This window comes from Lepisma saccharinum, chromosome 16, assembly GCF_977018435.1.
Source record: "Lepisma saccharinum chromosome 16, izLepSacc3.1, whole genome shotgun sequence".
Taxonomy (NCBI): Eukaryota; Metazoa; Arthropoda; class Insecta; order Zygentoma; family Lepismatidae; genus Lepisma; species Lepisma saccharinum.
This window is the reverse complement of record NC_139244.1, coordinates 64,557,488-64,576,760: the sequence shown is the minus strand read 5'-3', so window position 1 is coordinate 64,576,760 and position 19,273 is coordinate 64,557,488. Positions and strand designations below refer to the sequence as shown.

General features: G+C 36.7%; 1 protein-coding gene across 1 annotated transcript in view; it reads right to left on the bottom strand.

Annotated features, from left to right (window-relative positions):
- LOC146000120 (organic cation transporter-like protein) overlaps window positions 1-19,273 on the bottom strand; it is an 83,824-nt gene that overhangs the window by 9,895 nt on the left and 54,656 nt on the right. The window contains exons 8-9 of the mRNA XM_083137468.1: window positions 1,962-2,136; window positions 199-333 (exon numbers count right to left, since the gene is read on the bottom strand). Coding sequence (XP_082993594.1) covers window positions 199-333; window positions 1,962-2,136 — 310 coding nt within the window. The remainder of the gene's footprint in view (window positions 1-198; window positions 334-1,961; window positions 2,137-19,273) is intronic.

The following is a 19,273-nucleotide window of genomic DNA, read 5'->3' as shown; positions in this document are numbered from 1 at the left end:
GCATAGTTGGTACCTACAATATATTAGCCACATCTATTTTAGAATTGTCAGCTTCAAGAGAAACTGTATGCGAATGGGAACTGGCATGATATAAAAATGCATATGAGTACGAAATTTATTTCTCTGATTTAGAATGCTTGTATGGTATAATAATTCCAAAATTAAGGCAAACATTTGCACCTTTGTAGTACTACTAACCTTGTTCAGGGAATGCACATGTAGCAATAGATGCACTTCCTCCAATAACCATCAATCCTCCAACCCACAACCACAACTGCTTGCTCTTCAATAATAGAAGTGTTCCTATCATTACACCTGCAATTTCTATTCCTCCTGTAATAATTTAAGAAAAATTAAACATTACACAAGGTTTTTATTGCACATGAAACACTCACATAGCCTACATTACTGTTTCATGAGTATTAATATATTAATTAAAGGAACATGGAATATTTTGCAGAAATTTCTAGACAGTACATCTCTTTTGTGTACAAAATAATAAGGTAATTTTTTAACTGTAGTACTGACAGAGACAATTCCATGCATGTAAAACCACAAGAGCAAATTACCAGGCAAAACTGGGGCTGCCTTGGTAGCTCAGTTGGTAGAGAAATGACACAGTATGCCGGAGACCCAGGTTCGGCTCCTGGTTAAGTTTTCAGTTTGACTCAATTCTCTATTTTTTACATATTAGGACATCAATGTCTGAACCAAGATTCAAACCTGGAACCTGTGGCATCGTAGCATGCTGCACCTTGGAGGTCAACCCCAACTTAGCTACCAAGCTATCAAGCTTTGTCTGATTTTTCTATGTCTGTTTTGCTTGTGTGGAATAGTACATTTTCTGTATAAAAAATTTAGTGAAAATGCAGGTTTGACCAATGAACCCAGCCCAAGTAACCAAAAGTGGTTGGGACAACGTACTGTACTGAAAATGGTTGGTCAAATGTTAGAACATATCATTGGGCAATGGTAATATTGGCCGTGGTTCCAACGTTGGTCCAACATATGCTTTTATCTTGGGCCAATGTTCTGAAAACTAAAGTATAGATAGGTTTGTGTTTTGATACATTCATAATTTATTGTGAGGCGAAATGTAAACAATAGTACAAGTTATTTGCGAAAGGAAAAAAAATACACAGCACTTTCACAGTCACATGGTGTCATGGTTTTCAAGTGGTAGTACAAAAACTTTCAGGATTTACTTACTTAGTTTTCCACCTTTCATGGAATTTAGTCTGCACATAACATTGTTGAACCACTTTTACAAGAATACCTGCAAGAATGTTCTTGTTCTGCTACAGCTAAAGAGACAAACAATAAGCAATTCCCAACACTCTTTCATCCATGGCCACTCACAAATGACTGGTGAGTGGCTACAAGTTAAAAATAGCTTCTACTTTCATTAAAAATATATGATATTTCCAGTATGTACTGTGACTGAAATATTCGAGAAGAAACACTTTTACATGTCACTTATTTTACAGTTTAGGAATTACAGCATACTCTTGAAAGTTGTCTTAACATGACAAAGTTGTTTTTAAAACTGAATTTTTAAATAATTTTTATAATCCTGAAAATTGGGGGACAAAGGGGTTGAGGGGGCAAGTGTGCAATTTATGAGATAATTTCTTGATGATTAGACTAATGTATGTATACACTTAAAATGTTGGATGCTAATGCTGACAACCTGGCTACAAGTCTTACAACCTTCATCTGTGTTCATTGTATTTTCTTTCATTATATACCAAAGAATTTTGTTTCTTCATAACAAAACAGAAAAAAATAGTTTTTTCAATTCAGGATAAACCTAAGTAAATTCATTTGTATTTTCTTATTTGTAAATAGTAACAAATATCGAATATTTTGCAGAAAGCTTTTACAATACAAAATATATTTTTATCTTCTTAATCTTATTTGCTAAAGTTATTTTACAAAATCAAGGTGGAAGAAATGTCTACCTGCTACAGCTGTGTTGGTGTAGATTCGACTTCCCAAGCTCTTCACATTAACAAGACCTCCATAGTATGTTACCACTGTAGCAGTCCATGCAACAAACAAGCAGCACGTGCAACTCTTGGAAGCTGGCTGCCTGAATAAGTCCAAGATTGAGGCTTCAACTTTTTTATCATCCTCCTGTAAGACAGCATATTAAATACTGTATTGGCCTGAATATAAGGTGCACATTTTATCTAAATTTCAATTGTGAAAAATTAGGATGATTCTTATATTCGCGACCTTAAAAAAATTATGACATTTCGTCAAATCATATGCTGTTAAAAATGTGCTAATTTCTCATTTGAAATAATGATAATGCAACAATAGCATTGTAGAAACTGGCCACATTGTAGATACCATAATGTTATCCAACAATAGCATTGTTGTTTCTAACTGGGCAATGTAAAAACTGTTGGCATTCTTGACAATGTACTCTTTGATTTTATTAAGATTGTGTTCATTCTTCTCTAAGCTTATACAGGTATTTATTTCTACTGAAGTGGATCTACAGAAAATGGTTATCGGTATTTTCCTTTCTTCCCTCAGCTTATATTTGTGTACCATCTTTTTTTTCCTTTCGCTCCTTCAAATTTTAGGGTGCAGCTTATATTCGGGGGTGGCTTATATTCTGACCAATACGGTATATGCTAATAGAAGTAACACATGGTGACCTCAGCACTTAGGAAAGCAACTGATTATGGACAATTTTAAAGCATGCATGCCCCAAACATCACCACCACAAATGTATAGATTGCAGTGTTGTTTCAATGTAGATAAATGCATATACATGTTTCATTAGAAGTTAGCACAAAATCTGAATTTTATTAATCTGTATCCTAGAAGTAGGCTCTAGTGTTCTATATCTTCTCATGTTATGCTTTTTTGTGATTTTGATATAAAACCTGAGTAAGGCCCAATTTTTACAATTCTTGGCTATGTATTTTGTATTTGTATGTGTAAGATCTATTAATGTAGTATTGTAATGTAATGTAATGTATTGACATATTACCATGTACTGTTATTTTGTACACACACAGTAGTCCTTGGACCAGAGGCGCAACCACAATTTTTTGTCTGAGGGGGCAAGCACCAGAAGGATAAGCATGCCAATAATAATAAAAATAATATAAATAACAATAATAATTATAATAATAGGAATAATAATAATATTAATGGCATTATTATTATTATTATTACTATTTTTGGCATTTTTCGGATATTTTTTCAACATGTTCAATGTCACATTAGCTAATAATGGAAAACAAGCACACAAACTGTATTTTTGAAAGACAGAATTACATACATTATTCCTTTTGTACATATGACATGTATAACTTTCATGTAGAATATATATTTTACACATATGGGACAATCCACATGAAGTCATACAACATGGTTGCTTAAAGAAAACCTCAGCTATGTGAGAGAATGGAATGAAAGGTCACGAACTGCAACTGATGGAGGTTATCGGAATCGTGTTCAGCTGGATATTTTTTTACGAGCATGAATAGCCGAAGATCGCACAATACTGATGTCTACACATTCATCCCCATAAAATGCCTTCAGTCTCAGATGAATGTCAATTTGTAGCACATTTTCTGGGTTTAGAAATTCTATCATGGCATGCTACTTCAGGCGTTCCACCAACATTGCATGGTTACATGCTGCAATTTTCCTCGATATAATTCAGCACCCCCTGGCGATAGAAGTTTGAAACCTTCAATTGAGAAGCGGGAAAGTCTTATAAGTGCAATGTATGGTTGCTCAAAATCCAAAATGCGTTTACAAGGTAACAAAGAAAATAAAAACATAGGAAGCTTTACTTTTCAGCATGCCCTCGTATATATACTTTATTGCAGATCCATTTCAGGATTGTAATGTTGTTCAATGACATTCCAAATTACAGTTTGCAGAATTTTAACACAAAATGTTAATAAGAAATGAAATTTGGCATACCATATTTAATGCAAAATATTGAATTTTTCACGAGTTTTGTATCTCTTAAACCAATTGAATCTCAAATTCAAAATTTTTACTGAAGTTACTTATCATGGGGTACTGTAGTGTGTACAAATTTCAGATTTTTAAACAACTGCCCACCAGATATTGTGACGGTCCTGTGAATCCGCACAATATAATTATATGTTTATTGAAATTATTAATTTCATATTATAAAAAGCACTTTATATTAACGTTTAAAAAACATATATAATTATTACTTTGTACAACGTTAATTATGTTTTATGTTATTCATTGCACTATACGCTGTATAAACGAGATATTTGGAATTCTAACGTTGCTATAGCAACGAGAATCAATAGTCATTATGTGATATAGTGTGTCTGACAAAAATGGAAATATAGGTAATAGTGAACTGCATATTGCTTAGTTATTTCACTAATATATAGACCTATAGAAGTTGTATCTTCACCTTCGCGTTTTATTTCAAATATTTATGAACTAAATGTGATCGTGCAAATGATTGACTTGTGAACGTCACAGTATAATTGGTGGTCCAGTATTGTGGAACGTTATCAGCACGATCTTGAGTGATGTGTTTTGCGTGTTAACTTACACCATTGTTCTCGTGAATCTAGTTTGTACATAAAGTTATATTATGTACGCATCAAGTAATCCTTATAATCTGAGATCCAAAACAAGTCTTACAGCTAGATCTATCAATTGTGGTGATGAACCTGATGAATCACAAAATAAGAATGGTGCCATGAATATGGTGAAGTGCTGCAAAGATCCCGATAAGGAAAGGTTGGTAGCTTGTGAAAATTGTGGCCATTGGTATCATTTACAATGTTTGGGTTTGTCCGATAAGCATTGGGAGTTATACCAGTTAAATGAAAATTATTTCTGTACAGATTGTGATCCATCTTATGATCCGTTCACTATTGAAGCTTTTGTGCAATGGAAAAGAAGTCAAGAAAATGTTCAAGAAATTGACATTCGTCCTTCTGTGTTGGCAGAGACGTCAACGGGGCAAAGTAATGTTCCTTTTCAAATGTTTGATCTGCTGGCAGAGTTAAGGAAAATGAGCGAGTCACAACAGATGGAATTTACAAAAATTAGGGAAACTCAAGAGTCTCAACAGCTTGAGTTTACAAAAATGAGGCAAACTCAAGATTCTATGAGGCAAACTCAAGAGTCTCAACAGCTTGAGTTAACAAAAATGAGGCAAACTCAAGAATCTCAACAGCTTGAGTTTACAAAAATGAGGCAAACTCAAGAGTCTCATCAGCTTGAGTTTACAAAAATCAGGGAATCTCAACAGGAAATTCAAAATTCACAGCAACTACTCAAGCTTGACTTCCACGAATTGAGTACATCGTTACGAAAGGAATTAGCTGAAGTTGCCGAGTCCTGCAAATTAGCAACACGTTCATTACATCAGGAAATGGAAAGGGAAGTGCAAGGACTAACAGAGAAAATCGAGGAAGTCAACACAACTTGTACAGAGAATTCTCATAAACTTGCTGGGTTGAATGATCAGATTACAGAATGCCAGAACAATGTTTCAGGGTTGTCTCGGCAAGTTCAAAGACTTGAAGTCGTTGTGAGCAAGGATGAAATAACTAAGCGCGTGGAAGCATGTGAGGAAAATATTACTAAGTTAACATCTAATATTTCGACTAATGTTGAATCAAGTAATCCTGTACAAGTTTACAGTTCTCATGTGAATAGTAACTGTCAACCTGGTATTCCTGCACGGAACCTAACCTCTCCTAAATCATCTGATTCTTCAGCGTGTGATGTTTCTGATGATGAACATAATCGCATTGCTTCACAAAGACACAAACGTTCTAGAAATAATCGAGTGAGAACTAGTAATACTAACAAGTTATGTCAATCAAACCGTTCTTTATATTCTGATGGTTCTGGTCAGGAAAGAAAGAGGCAAGTAAACCAAAAATCAGCAAATCCGCAAAATCATCGATGTGATTATCCTGACAATTGTATGCGTTCGCATACTCAAGAACCTCGACGGTTGGTAAGATTGAATGAACTTACTGTTCTTCCTAAATATTCTGGAGATCCTGAAAAATCAAGCCCACGTAAGTTTATTAAAACTTTAACATCCTACTTAGACTTAGTGCAAGTTCCTGACATGCAAAGGCTTGAATGTATTACTAATTGTTTTCAAGGACCTGCAGAAGGTTGGTATAATACTCATGTCGATTCGTTTACATCGTACAAACAGTTTGTTGACGAATTTCTGAATCACTACACGTCTTATTCATTAACTCAGGCTCAATTGTCTGAACTTAGAAGTCGTAAATATGATCCTAAATCGACGAGTAGTATGGAAGTTTTTGCTATTCGTACGCATTCAGCATATTATAATTTAGTTGATCGTCCGAATGATGCAGAAGTTATTGATATTTTAATCAATCAGTTGCCCACATCTATTGCACAAACAATATTAGCTGCTAGATTAGTTAAAATGGATGATGTAATTGCTTTACTAAAGAGGTTGGATTTAGTGAATTCAAGATCAAACAAGAGTTTTAATGTTCATGATAATGTACGTGAAAAAAATTTCCGACATGATGGGAATAATTCTAAAAGTTTTACCGACAATAATAGTGCAAGGGCAAAACTGAGAGTTCAAAGTGTTGCTAAAAGTTCATCGTTTGTGAACGATGATGAACCTAATGGAAATCAAGGTTTAAGACGTAACGTAAGACCTAATGATAGTGTTCATTTTGTTTCTTCTAGCGATGAAAATAAAAGAATTAAGATTCCACGTACAGATGTTCCGTTTGTTGCTGAAAACCAACAATTAAACTCCAGCCAGAAGACGATGATATTTAATAGAAATAATAATTTTGGGAAACCTAACCTAACTAACAAACCATATAATCGTTACAGACGTAATGGTGCAGGAACTCAAAATTTCCGGCAAAATAGAAGTCCACAAAGCTCACGATACTTCAACAATAATGGTAGATTTATGAGCAACAGTTTCAATGCCAGAAACGAGCAAGAACAACAGCAATTTACACTGCGTCCTAACTCTCAGTTCTCTAACAATAATTTCCACTCATTCCAACCATGCAGTGTATGTGCCAATTGCGGATATTCGTCTCCTCAGTTGTCAACGGGAAACAGTTGCAATGCAACTGCAGTGGCGAATACACCATTAAATGAAAATGCTCCATCTTTCGATCCAAGAGAAACTTCTTGTAAACAGTTTATTTCTTCTGCCCCTGAAGCAACATTAAACGAACGTCGCGGGTGAACGTGGACCAGTTTGCTCGCACCAACATAATGGAGGGTCCGTCTAAATCATATCGTAGTAATAATATAGGTACAACTTGTCAGTATGCTGTATTAAGTAATTCCGTTTTATGTGAAGTTGATCATTGTTATCCACTTTCAATATATTTTCAATTAGATTGGTACGAAGATGAACCTACTTGGATTTTAAATGATACTGGTATACCTACTCCTATTACTGATCAACCTTTGATCACAGGAACAGTTTGCGGTATTACGATACAGTGTGTCATCGACAGTGGAAGCCAGTGTAATTTAGTCAGTTATGAATTATGGTGCAGTATAAAATCAATTATTCCGAGTGCCAAACTGGATACAGTGGATCAACTTAAGTTATTGCCGTTTGCAGGACATCAGAAGTTTCGTGTTGCTGGTCGGAAGATTATAAGTATTTCAATTAACTCGGAAGTTTTTACTTTGGAGATATTCGTATTGAAGCAACTGCATGCTGAATTAATTCTCGGAATACCATTTTTAAGGCAATACAAAGCTGTACTCGATTTTAGAAGAAACGAAATTAGTTTGATGGCGTCTACTGGTTCCGAATTGGTTCAGCCATTTAACTCTAGCAAAATCACAACTGATAGGGATCGCTGCCAAATGCAAGAAGTTACTATAGTCAAAGAAGCAGAAAATTTACTTGTCGTTTCTCTAGATCAGATCACAACGAAGGTGCGGTCGTGTGAATCACTCAACACGGAGCAGCAGTCTCAGCTTGAGAATTTAATAATAGAATATCATAGGTTGTTTTCTGATCGACCCCGATCTGCATTTGTAGAACCTTATCAAATTGAACTAGACACAAAGGAACCAATCAAGGCACCTATATATCCGGTACCGTTCGCCAAAAGAGCAGCGTTAGAAAAGGAACTAGAAAAATGGAAAGCCTGGGGAATAATTAAAGAGATGTCTTCGCCTTATTTGAACCCAGTACATATCGTTCCAAAATCTAATGGTGAGTGGCGTCCAGTGGTGGATTTTCGTCGTTTAAATCAACATGTAATTTCACCACTTACCCATGTTGAACCGATAAACGAGCTACTTCAACATTTTAAGGGTGCAAGATATTTTTCTTCGATTGATCTCTCCTGCGGATATTTTCAAATACCACTTACGCCCGACTCATATAAGTACACAGCTTTTTCGTATCGAGGACGACAGCACGTGTTTTGTTACTTGCCATTTGGTATAAAATCAGCTGTTTCTGTTTTTGTTGAAAGAATGAATAAGGTGTTTAGACCAGAGACTCATTCATTTCTGATGATATATGTGGATGACATTTTAATATTTAGCCCAACAATAGAGAAACATTTTGAACATCTTGATTATGTTCTACAGACATTGCAGAAGACGAACATGTCCATAAAATTTGCCAAATGCAAATTTTTCCAAACGGAAATTAAGTTTTTGGGTCATGTGGTGTCTGGTTCCGAGATTAAGGTCGATCATGATAAAGACTCAGCTATTCTACAGTTTCCTGTTCCTCAAAACAAAAAGTCACTTCGCAAATTTTTAGGACTGGCAAATTGGAGGAATCGTTTTATACAGGGATTTTCAGATATCGCTAGTCCATTATATCATCTTTTACGCAAGAATGTGCCATTTTATTGGACACCTCAATGTCAAGAAGCTTTCTTGTTATTAAAGAATGCTCTAATTTCAGCACCAGCATTGAGTCAACCCGACTTTGAGTTGAGGTTTCGTGTTTCTGTTGATGCAAGCCAGAAAGGATTGGGTTGTGTACTTTGGCAAGTTGATAATGATGAAATTCGTGTCATACAATACGGCAGTCGTGCTCTTAGGGGAGCAGAGATTACATATAGTACACACGAATTGGAATGTTTAGCTATATTATTTGCTCTGGAGAAATTTGCTATATATCTTAAAGGAACTGATTTCAACTTATATTCAGATCATAAGTCCTTATCTTGGCTTAAAACTGCACAATCACTTAATTCTCGTCTTACGAGATGGGCTCTCAAACTGCAGTGTTTTGATTTCACGTTATATCATGTCCCAGGAGTTTCGAATAATATTGCTGATACGTTGAGCAGATTTCCGCCTTGTACTACTTATTCTGCACTTGATGATAAATTATATATCAATCAAGTAATTGTGGAAGATTCACAAGATGATACTTCTTCTATTTGGTTAAAAGCTCAACGAGCAGATGAAAAATGCAATAATATAATTTCTCACCTGGAAGATAGTACAACTGATAAAAACTTTTCAAAGTATCTTCTTCACAACAAAATTCTTTTTCATAAACCCAATTCAGATGAAATTTGTAAACTTGTAGTGCCACGTGAGCTTATACCTTTGGTATTACACAAAATGCATGATTTAAATGGACATTTTGGTTATCAGAAGGTTTTAGCAGCTTGTAGAAGGGCATATTTTTGGCCATACATGAGAAAATCAATTAGAAATTACCTGAAAGATTGCTTAGAATGTGCACGAACAAAGATTGTAGGTCGGCTGTTGCGGAGAGATGAATATCACGTCGTTTCTCACCAACCTCACGATTTCCTCTCTATTGATTTAATCGGAAAATTACCAAGATCACGTACATATGAATATCTCCTCACAATTGTAGACGTTATGTCAAAGTTTGTTATGATTTATCCGTTAAGAAAAGCGACTGCCAGGGAAATTATCAATCGTTTTGAAGAACATTATTTTAAACATTACCCTGTATGTAATGTATTATTATCAGATTGTGGAAGCCAATTTACATCAAATGAGTGGAAAGCCTACATGGATTCAAGGAAAATTAAGCATATTACTACCACTACATACAATCCGAAATCTAATCCTATTGAGAGGTACAATAAGGAGATTGTTAGGTTACTGCGATTATTCTGCAATGGTAATCACACCAGTTGGTATCCAAAAATAAATTCTATTATTCAGTTATTAAATCATTCATGCTCTTCAGTTACCGGATTATCTCCTAGTGAACTTTTCTTACATGAAGATATGAAGGACTCAATATTTGAAGAAACCAGCTGGCCAGAACAAATTAAATCTTTGCCATGGAAACACAAATTGTTTTTAGCAGAAATCAGGACTAGACAATCTAGAAGAAGTAGAAAGATTAAGAATGCATTGAACTCGATCAAACTTCGAACAGGAGATTTGGTTATGATAAAAAATAGGCAAGTTAGTTCCAAAATTAACAGCCAGATTCATAAATTGTTCAACTTGTATATTGGGCCATTCCTTGTCAAGGAAATTAAGGACAATAATGCAATTCTTTACACAATGAACCAGCAATATTATGACAAGGTGAACTTTTCTAATCTTCGAGTGTTTAACTGTTCGGAAGAAAAGAGGAATCAACTCTTGTCTGAGAATTAAATTTATGAGAGTAGATACTTGAAAAAAAATGAAACCATTCTGTTTATTATTTTGTACAATTGAATGTTGTATTATGTTCTGATTTGTTATTACCTGTTAGGCACAAATCTGTTTATGTGCACGTTGTTGTCGAATGTCAGATAATATTGTGCATTTGTAACTTTGTTTTAGTTATGTTGATAAACATCTGACTGATTTTTAAATGAAAACTCCTCCTTGCTGTTTCGTAGTTTTCATTTTCCCGGAGGAGGGGAATGTTGTGACGGTCCTGTGAATCCGCACAATATAATTATATGTTTATTGAAATTATTAATTTCATATTATAAAAAGCACTTTATATTAACGTTTAAAAAACATATATAATTATTACTTTGTACAACGTTAATTATGTTTTATGTTATTCATTGCACTATACGCTGTATAAACGAGATATTTGGAATTCTAACGTTGCTATAGCAACGAGAATCAATAGTCATTATGTGATATAGTGTGTCTGACAAAAATGGAAATATAGGTAATAGTGAACTGCATATTGCTTAGTTATTTCACTAATATATAGACCTATAGAAGTTGTATCTTCACCTTCGCGTTTTATTTCAAATATTTATGAACTAAATGTGATCGTGCAAATGATTGACTTGTGAACGTCACAATATTTAACCCTGAACTTGGAATTTTTTAACAAAAAGTACATGTTTATGACCCTGTAGAAAAAAAAATATCAAAGTCTCAAGCTTCATATAATTTTGACATACTCTATTGGTACACAGGTACTTACACAAAAAAAATTCAAGTGTCAAACAAGCTGCCTTCCCCCTAAAATAAATGTCCAAAAATGTAATTTTGAGCGCTTAAATTAAATTTTGACCTTAAAATTTATTATGAAGGAATAATATTTAGAAAATTACACAGAAATATAATTGTAGCCTATAATGTGCTTAACATCACAGATTTTGTCTCATTGTCGTAGGACTTACCAGAGCTGAGATAAAAAAATTGCCGCTGATGCTTACGAATGGAGGAAATGACGCGCGCCATGATGAAAAAATGCCCGCCATCTTCAAATCGGTGATAGTAGAAAGAAAATAACAGTGGTTCTGAACTGTCAACATATGAGGTTCACACCACAAAAAAATAAACTTTTTTAAAAATGGTCAAGCAACCATGTTGTATGACTTCATATGGATTGACTCATATGCAACATGAAGTGACATAAAAAAAGAAAATACCTATGCAACATGTTAACATGTGCACGTATTCAGTGTTTCTTTAATACATATATATTAGATTATTATATTTATATATATATTGTATATATAATGCATATACATATATTAGGGTTAGGTGGGAGAACAGCATACGCTGAACCTCGCCTGCTCAATAAGGATATATTATTATTATTATTATTATAATCAATCCGAGTGGCCGAGGTGGCTCAGTCGGTAACGCGTCTTACTGCCATGCTAAAGGTCCCGGGTTCGATCCCCGGCCGGTTCAAATCCGGGAACTTTTCTAACGGTGTAAGCGGCCCCGGCGCCCACCCAGCGTCGAATAACATGGGTACCTGGGGGAAACCCTGGGGGGTAAAGGCGGTCAGGGGCGTGATGCTGATCACATCACCCCCACCCACGACCGGATCAAGAAAGTGTGGGGCGTTACCTCCCACACCCCCTATACGCCTTCATGGCGTGGTGCTATGCACAGGGGAACACTTTACCTTTTTATTATAATCAATCCATTCACCTCATAACAAACAAACAGCAAAAATGATATAAATTGTCTCTCACATGTGTGTGCTCCTTTTCTCAAAACGATTGTTCATACATTCAAAACAAAATTTTTTAGCAACAACAGTCTGAAGTAAACATTTGGTCTTACTTCTGTCTCTAGTCTCAATGCATTATAGAAAAGAATCACATTTCGAGTGAAGCGAACAATAACATTTTCAGATTCGATTTTTGCAAACTTAAAACAATATTGATTTAATAGGATACAAATAATTTCACAGGCCACCATGGCATACTCTCTTATACAACATTTTCATTTAGATCGTTCGGTGCCCAGATCCGACTCCCGCCGCCTCCTAGCTATGGCTCTGAATTTTACGAAATGTATTTTTATTTGCATAATATTTTAAATCAAGGAGCAATTGCCCCTCCGTGCCCCCCCCCCCCCTTGCAGGTTCTCTTGGCCATCTGGAAGAAAAATTCAAGAAATATGTGAAAACTAATTCCATCTTGAATATAATTTTGTCCTGCTAGATTCTGCTAGATTTGCTTTTCTTCATTTCAGTGTTTGCCCCCACTAGAATTGCCTTCCGTCCAAGGTTGGGGGGGCAATGTCCTCTGCCCCCCTGAGGTTGCGCCCCTGGCTGCAAATAATTTCACGGGCCGCCATGGCATTCTCTCTTTTATAACTTTTTTTCATTTACACTGTTCGATGCCCATGGATGACTCCCGGCACACCCTAGCTATGGCTCGGAACTTGATAAGAGTAAGAAAAAGAGATATTGCAAGCAAAGTGAGGAAGAAATGCCCCCCTAGAATTGATTTCCTTCCAAGGTTTCCCCAACCTGCTCCCCTGCCCCCCCCCACCCCTCCCGTGGTTGAGCCACTGCCTTGGACGCAAATAAACTAAACTATCCACATGAACAAATACTGAATTTTCTACAAAGTTTCACTAGAGAAAATATACACAATTTGCTTCTAATTTTATAGTACCTCATCCCTCACCAGGGCTGCTATTATACAGATAGAACAGGTGTTTATGGGGTTCATAACCCCCATGACTTAAATATACGTCATTATTACTATTTTGCCCCATTTTTCTGCCAATATTGATATTCAAAATATTTTTCAGCAGCCTGACCTCCACTGAAACATTCTGGTTAGGCAAACATGCACACACACATACACGAGCACATGAGGAATTTTAAGAAAGCAATCTTTCAAAACAATAAACACATGCAACAAAGGTCTTGAGTTGAAATTCCAAGTACAGCATAAATGTTTCTTTATGACTGCCCCTCATCACTTCCATGAGTTCATTAGCCATTTTTATCATCACTATGAAATTTTTAAAAACAGCAAGATAATATAAAATGGCAAATATGCACATTATTACAGCGAGAAAACGTTTTGTGTAATTTGTCCCTTCTACTTTTTTTTTCACTGGAACATTAATCCCTTATTTCAGTGCAGACAAAGCACACCACCACACACATAAATATTTCAGTGTATCAAAATGTATTGATAAACTCTCGTATGTTCCCTCATTTTGCCACATGGTTATAATGTACCTGGTGGCCAGAATTAAAGTTACCCAACTCAGAACCCTCTGTAGCCTGTTTGAGGCATCGTAGAACTCTGAAATTTGGTGAATCCACTATGCAGACCATGGCAAAGAGGATGGCGATCAAAAAAAAAGTTCAATTTTCCACCACCAGGTTGAAATGTGGTGCTGTACTTCCATGATGGGTTGTAATAATGACGGAAACTGCTCCAATTGGTTATGGATTTGCCTTTACCTTGCATTAAATGAGAGATTATTTTCTTGTAACTTCCAGTCACCAACAAATGTCTTTCTAATTAATAACTCAGCTAAATCACTTAACGTGAGTGCTGAACAAAAGTTCGGAAGTGATCACCATGCCATTAAATAAGAAAGGACGTGCATTGCTGGTGAAGTTGTTTTATCAGAATGGTAGTAATAGTGCAGCTGCACTGCGAGGTTATCGTCATGCGAAAGGACCTCGAAAGGGGCCCATGACGATGCATGGGTTAAGAAAGATGATGAAGAAATTTGAAGAGACTGGAGATCTGGGTGTTGCAGCAGGAAGGGGCCGCCGGTTGATTGCAGAAAAAATTGTCATCAAAGTGGCTGTTGCAGTGGCGGATAAAGCCTCTTGTTCCCGATATTCTGCGACTAGTGCGTGAGCTGTGGCACGTTCATTGTCCATGCCATGGTCGACGGTTCACAAAGTGCTACGGTCCATTTTACAGTGGTACCCCTATAAGATCCACTTGGTTCATCAGTTAAAGCCGCAAGATCCGTCTCTATGCATCGATTTTGCTCTTCGATTTCTGGCAAATATGGCTGTGGACGACATGTGGCCTTGGAATATTTTGTGGAAAGATGAGGTGCACTTCACCCTCGATGGGGTGGTAAACACACAGAACTGTCACATATGGGGTGCCTCATCCCCCTCTGTGTTGAAGCAACAACAATTGCATTCTGATTACGTCATTGGCTAATGTGGTTTCACTGCCGATTTCATTCTGGGTCCATTTTTCTTTGAGGAGCAATCACCAAATCACAAGGTCCAGTCCGTTGTTCCATTATGAGTTCACTTTACGCTCAATTCCTTGCACAGCACGTGGTTCCTGCCTTGCAAGAACGAGGATGTTTAGTGACCACAATCTTCATGCAAGATGGAGCAGCACCGCATATTGGTAAACAAGTGACGGAACTTCTTCGGGACAACTTTGGCCCTGATCATGTCATCCCAAGGGGTTTTCTCGATGCTTGGCCTTCCCGTTCGCCGCACTTGACTCCATGTGATTTCTGGCTTTGGGAATACCTGAAAGATCGTGTGTACCAGGAACGTGTATAGACGCTGCCTGAGCTGGAAGCAAGCATAAACTGGCATGTCTCTACCATTTCCAGGGATATGCTTCGTGCAACTGTTGATCATGCTGTGCTACGTTTCCAACAGGCCATTCACCCTTCTGGCACGCATATTGAACACTGCTCTACTGGCAGATACCAACAATAAAGATTTGTACACCTGACTTATGTTTTTCAATATTCATTATTACAGTGCCACATTTCAACCTGGTGGTGGAAAATTGAACTTTTTTTTTTTTTTATCGCGATCGTCTTTTCCATGAATTTACCAAATTTCAGAGTTCTATGATATCTCAAACAGGCTACAGAGGGCTCTGAGTTGGGTAAATTTAATTCTGGCCACCCGGTACCTTCTCGTCAGACTGTTTTTATACAAAAAGAGGTACTGGAACCCTAAATTATTATCAGACATTTAAAAACATAATTGTTCACCTATTTATAAAAATACAAAGCATTAAATCGTGTTATACGATACAAAAACATTATAACGTTCTATTCATGAGTAGTGTTCAAAACTAAGTTAAAGAAAGATTTTCCATACTTTTGACATCTCCTGTTTCTTCTTCCCTTTTGTCTTGCTATACTTTGTGTCCATAGGTAAGCAATATCCTTGTAGCAACCATAAGCTCACATACTTTGAAGGATCAAAATAATGTAAGGGATGGTCCCACAATTCTAACCATCAACAATTTTTTAATTGTGTTCACTAACAGAGCAGCCCACTCTGGTGTCACAATCAACCTCATCTGAGAAATTCCTTGTTCATATTAACTTGATATTGGAATGGTAGATTTTAAGGCATCTCTTCCTACACAGCACAAATCTCCAAGGAATATCCACAAATGTTCAGATCAGATTCATGGATATTTTGGATATTCATTAGGATATCTTGACCTGTCTAAGTCTAATCTAGAATATATCCTTATGCACAATCAAATAAAAAACTTCCAGATAATGTTCCATTCACATTAACCAAGTTGCGCTGATGTCCGAAAAATATCCAACAATGGTCCATAGAATGTCCAAAACATGTCCAAATATGATCCATGAAATGTCCAGGACATGTCCAAATATGATCCCCTTATTCTCCAAAACGTATCCAAAAATGATCCACAGACTGTCCAAAACATACCCAAAAAATATCCAGAGAATGTCTAAATCATATCCAGGGGATATCCAAAACATTCCTGGATATTCTATGGATATCCATAATTTCGACACAAATATACAGAAGATATCCATAAGATGTCTTCTGGGTATTTGTGTGCTGTATGGGTTCTGGTGTCTACCAATACTATCTGAATCATTTCTCTCTTAGTGAACTGAAACTAGTAGGAAAGTTTAACAATGTCGTCTCCAAAAATAATATTGTTCTTGACTTCTAGCCACCACTTCTTTTAGTCAAAAATTCATAATGTCCAGGTCATCATCAGAAAGATGTCTTTTGACAGTTGAATTCTTTAGGCTTTCATAAGAAAGTGGGTCTGCTATTTCTTCTTTCCTGGCAGATCAACATCATAGAATTTAAGATTTTTGAAAGCCTGTTTGTAATCAAGGTCTGGAGTGGTTTTCCTCTGCTCATAAACTTCAACAAGGTTCTTTGTGAGCTGTGCACAAGTTAATAATTATTTCTTGTAAATATGAACTAAGCTCAGATAACTCTTAAGAGCATCAACCTGCAAATCTAATATTCCTATGTAGACCTTCATAAGTTCATAGGTTATTCTTCCCATGGCTTGTCAGTTTTTCATTGTTTGAAGTGAAATACTTCAGGTTCAAAACTCTGCCATGCATTTTTGTAGCTGGAACCAACCAATCTGTTTGAAATAAATCGTCCATCCAATTTTCTTAAGTTGTCGATATTCTGAGCATTGAAAGAATAGATGGTTAGCATCTTGATGTGTAGCTCAACACTTGTAGTCATGTCTCTGGATGATGTCTATTAGCATGATTTTCAATTCACTAAATATGAAACCTTGTTTCAAAATTTTCACTTCAAATTTGCAATTCTCTAGGAAAAAATAACATTTTTTACACCTAAAAATTCTACCAGAATGCCATTCCTGTAGATTCCAACTGTAAAAAAGCTAGAATTAATCTGTAAGATATGTCTGCTCATGAATAGGAGAGTTGATTTGGAGCAGACAAGAGTTACTAAGGTTGTAAACTATGCTCTAGAAATTGTCAGCAACAAATTCGTATTTAAAGGGAGTTGGTAAATCTCATTGGCCTCATTGTTTCCTTAAGTGAAAATTTTATTCCTCAACATTCATGTTTATTCATGCAATTATGAATATGTCTTATTGTTTGAATGTCTTTTCATGTCCATCTTATGCACAGAAAAGCTAATCGTGATTGGGCATGCAGTTAAAGTGGGATCCGAACCACTATGTGCCTCCACTGGAAGCCCTGATTACTTCTTACCTTATCTTCTGAGTGGTGTTGACATCATTCGATTCTATTTAAACATAAAATGGATATCTTATGTAAAATGATTGGTCACATTCAATTTTCACAACATTTAAAAAAAGACAAAAACATTGAACAGGAGTGTTTAAAATACATTTTATTTCGCCATTTATGCCTCAATAATTAATGGATTATGCGCTCAATTTATATGAGATGCATATTTCAGTGGATCGAATCTAGTCCCCATTAGCTCTGTACAAATCAAGGGATCTTAATATTTTCGCCTCTTTTTCTCCCAAGATATTGTCATTAGGTAGAGGTGTAGAGAAAGTGTCCATTTCTAGTCCCCAGCTTTGCTCACGCCCATTATCTCAGGATGATAAAGACAGTGCTGGGAGGCTGTATAGGAATGACCAAAGTCTCATTACACACATTTTAATGGTTCACAAAGATGAATAAAGGGAATTGTACAAACCAGAAAGGCAATTTTACCACTCACTCGCCTTGCTCTAAGTTCAGCCCTACTATGTCAGCTACATATTGATATAGTGTGTCCCCTGCTATTAAAAGAATGATAGCAAGGAGGCCCGAGATATTGTACCTTTGCCTTCTATGCTTGGAGGTGCCAACCCCCAAGTTGCAATGTCCTGCTGAGGTGGAGCTGACATCTATTGGCGCTGAGCAAGGCTCATGGTTTATGTAAAAAAAAGGACCCATATTTCTGATAGCGTGGCACAAGCTTCCGTATACCCTCTGAGAGTGCACCAGTCCAGAACTGATGTCTTGAGCACATCACTGTCATTGAAATGCTTCGATGCAAGACACTTTTTCAGGTGAAGAAAGAGAAAGAAATCGCTGGGGGCAAGGTCGGGGCTGTAAGGGGGATGATTGAATAGTTCCCATCAAATTCTTTCAATCATCTCAAGAGTACAAGCAGCTGTCTGTGGGCGGGCGTTGTCGTCGATCAGAAAAATTCCAGAGCGTAGCATTCTTCTCCTCTGATTTTGGATGGCACGTCGCCGATTATTCAGTTTTTCGTAATACACCTCTGCTGTAATTGTTCGTCCTGGTTCCAAGAATTCCACAAAAATTACACCCTTTTGGTCCCAAAACACGGTTGCCATGATTTTGTGAGCTCATGGTGTTTGTTTGAATTTCTTCATATTAGGAGAACCAGAGTGCCGCCATTGCATTGACTGCTGCTTCGACTCCCCAGTGGCGTACAATATCCACTTTTCATCCCCCGTCACTATGTACGAAAAGAGGTCATCCCCACCCTCCCCCAGCGGGCCAAAAATCACGTGCAGCTGTCATTCTTTGCTCTTTGTGAGCGTCTGTCAGCATTTTTGGTACCCACCTCGCACACAGTTCATGATACCCCAGGTTGTACATCACAATTTGATGCACTGTTTTCCCAGACACTTCTGGAAACTCTTTGGCGAGTTCAGATATTGTAAACCGGCGACTGGAACGCACTTTCTTGTTAATGCGTTCCACCAAATCGTCCATCTGAACACTAGACCTTCCGCTACGCTCATTGTCATGGACATTTGAATGCCCTTCCCAAAACTCTGTGCACCATTGCCTGACC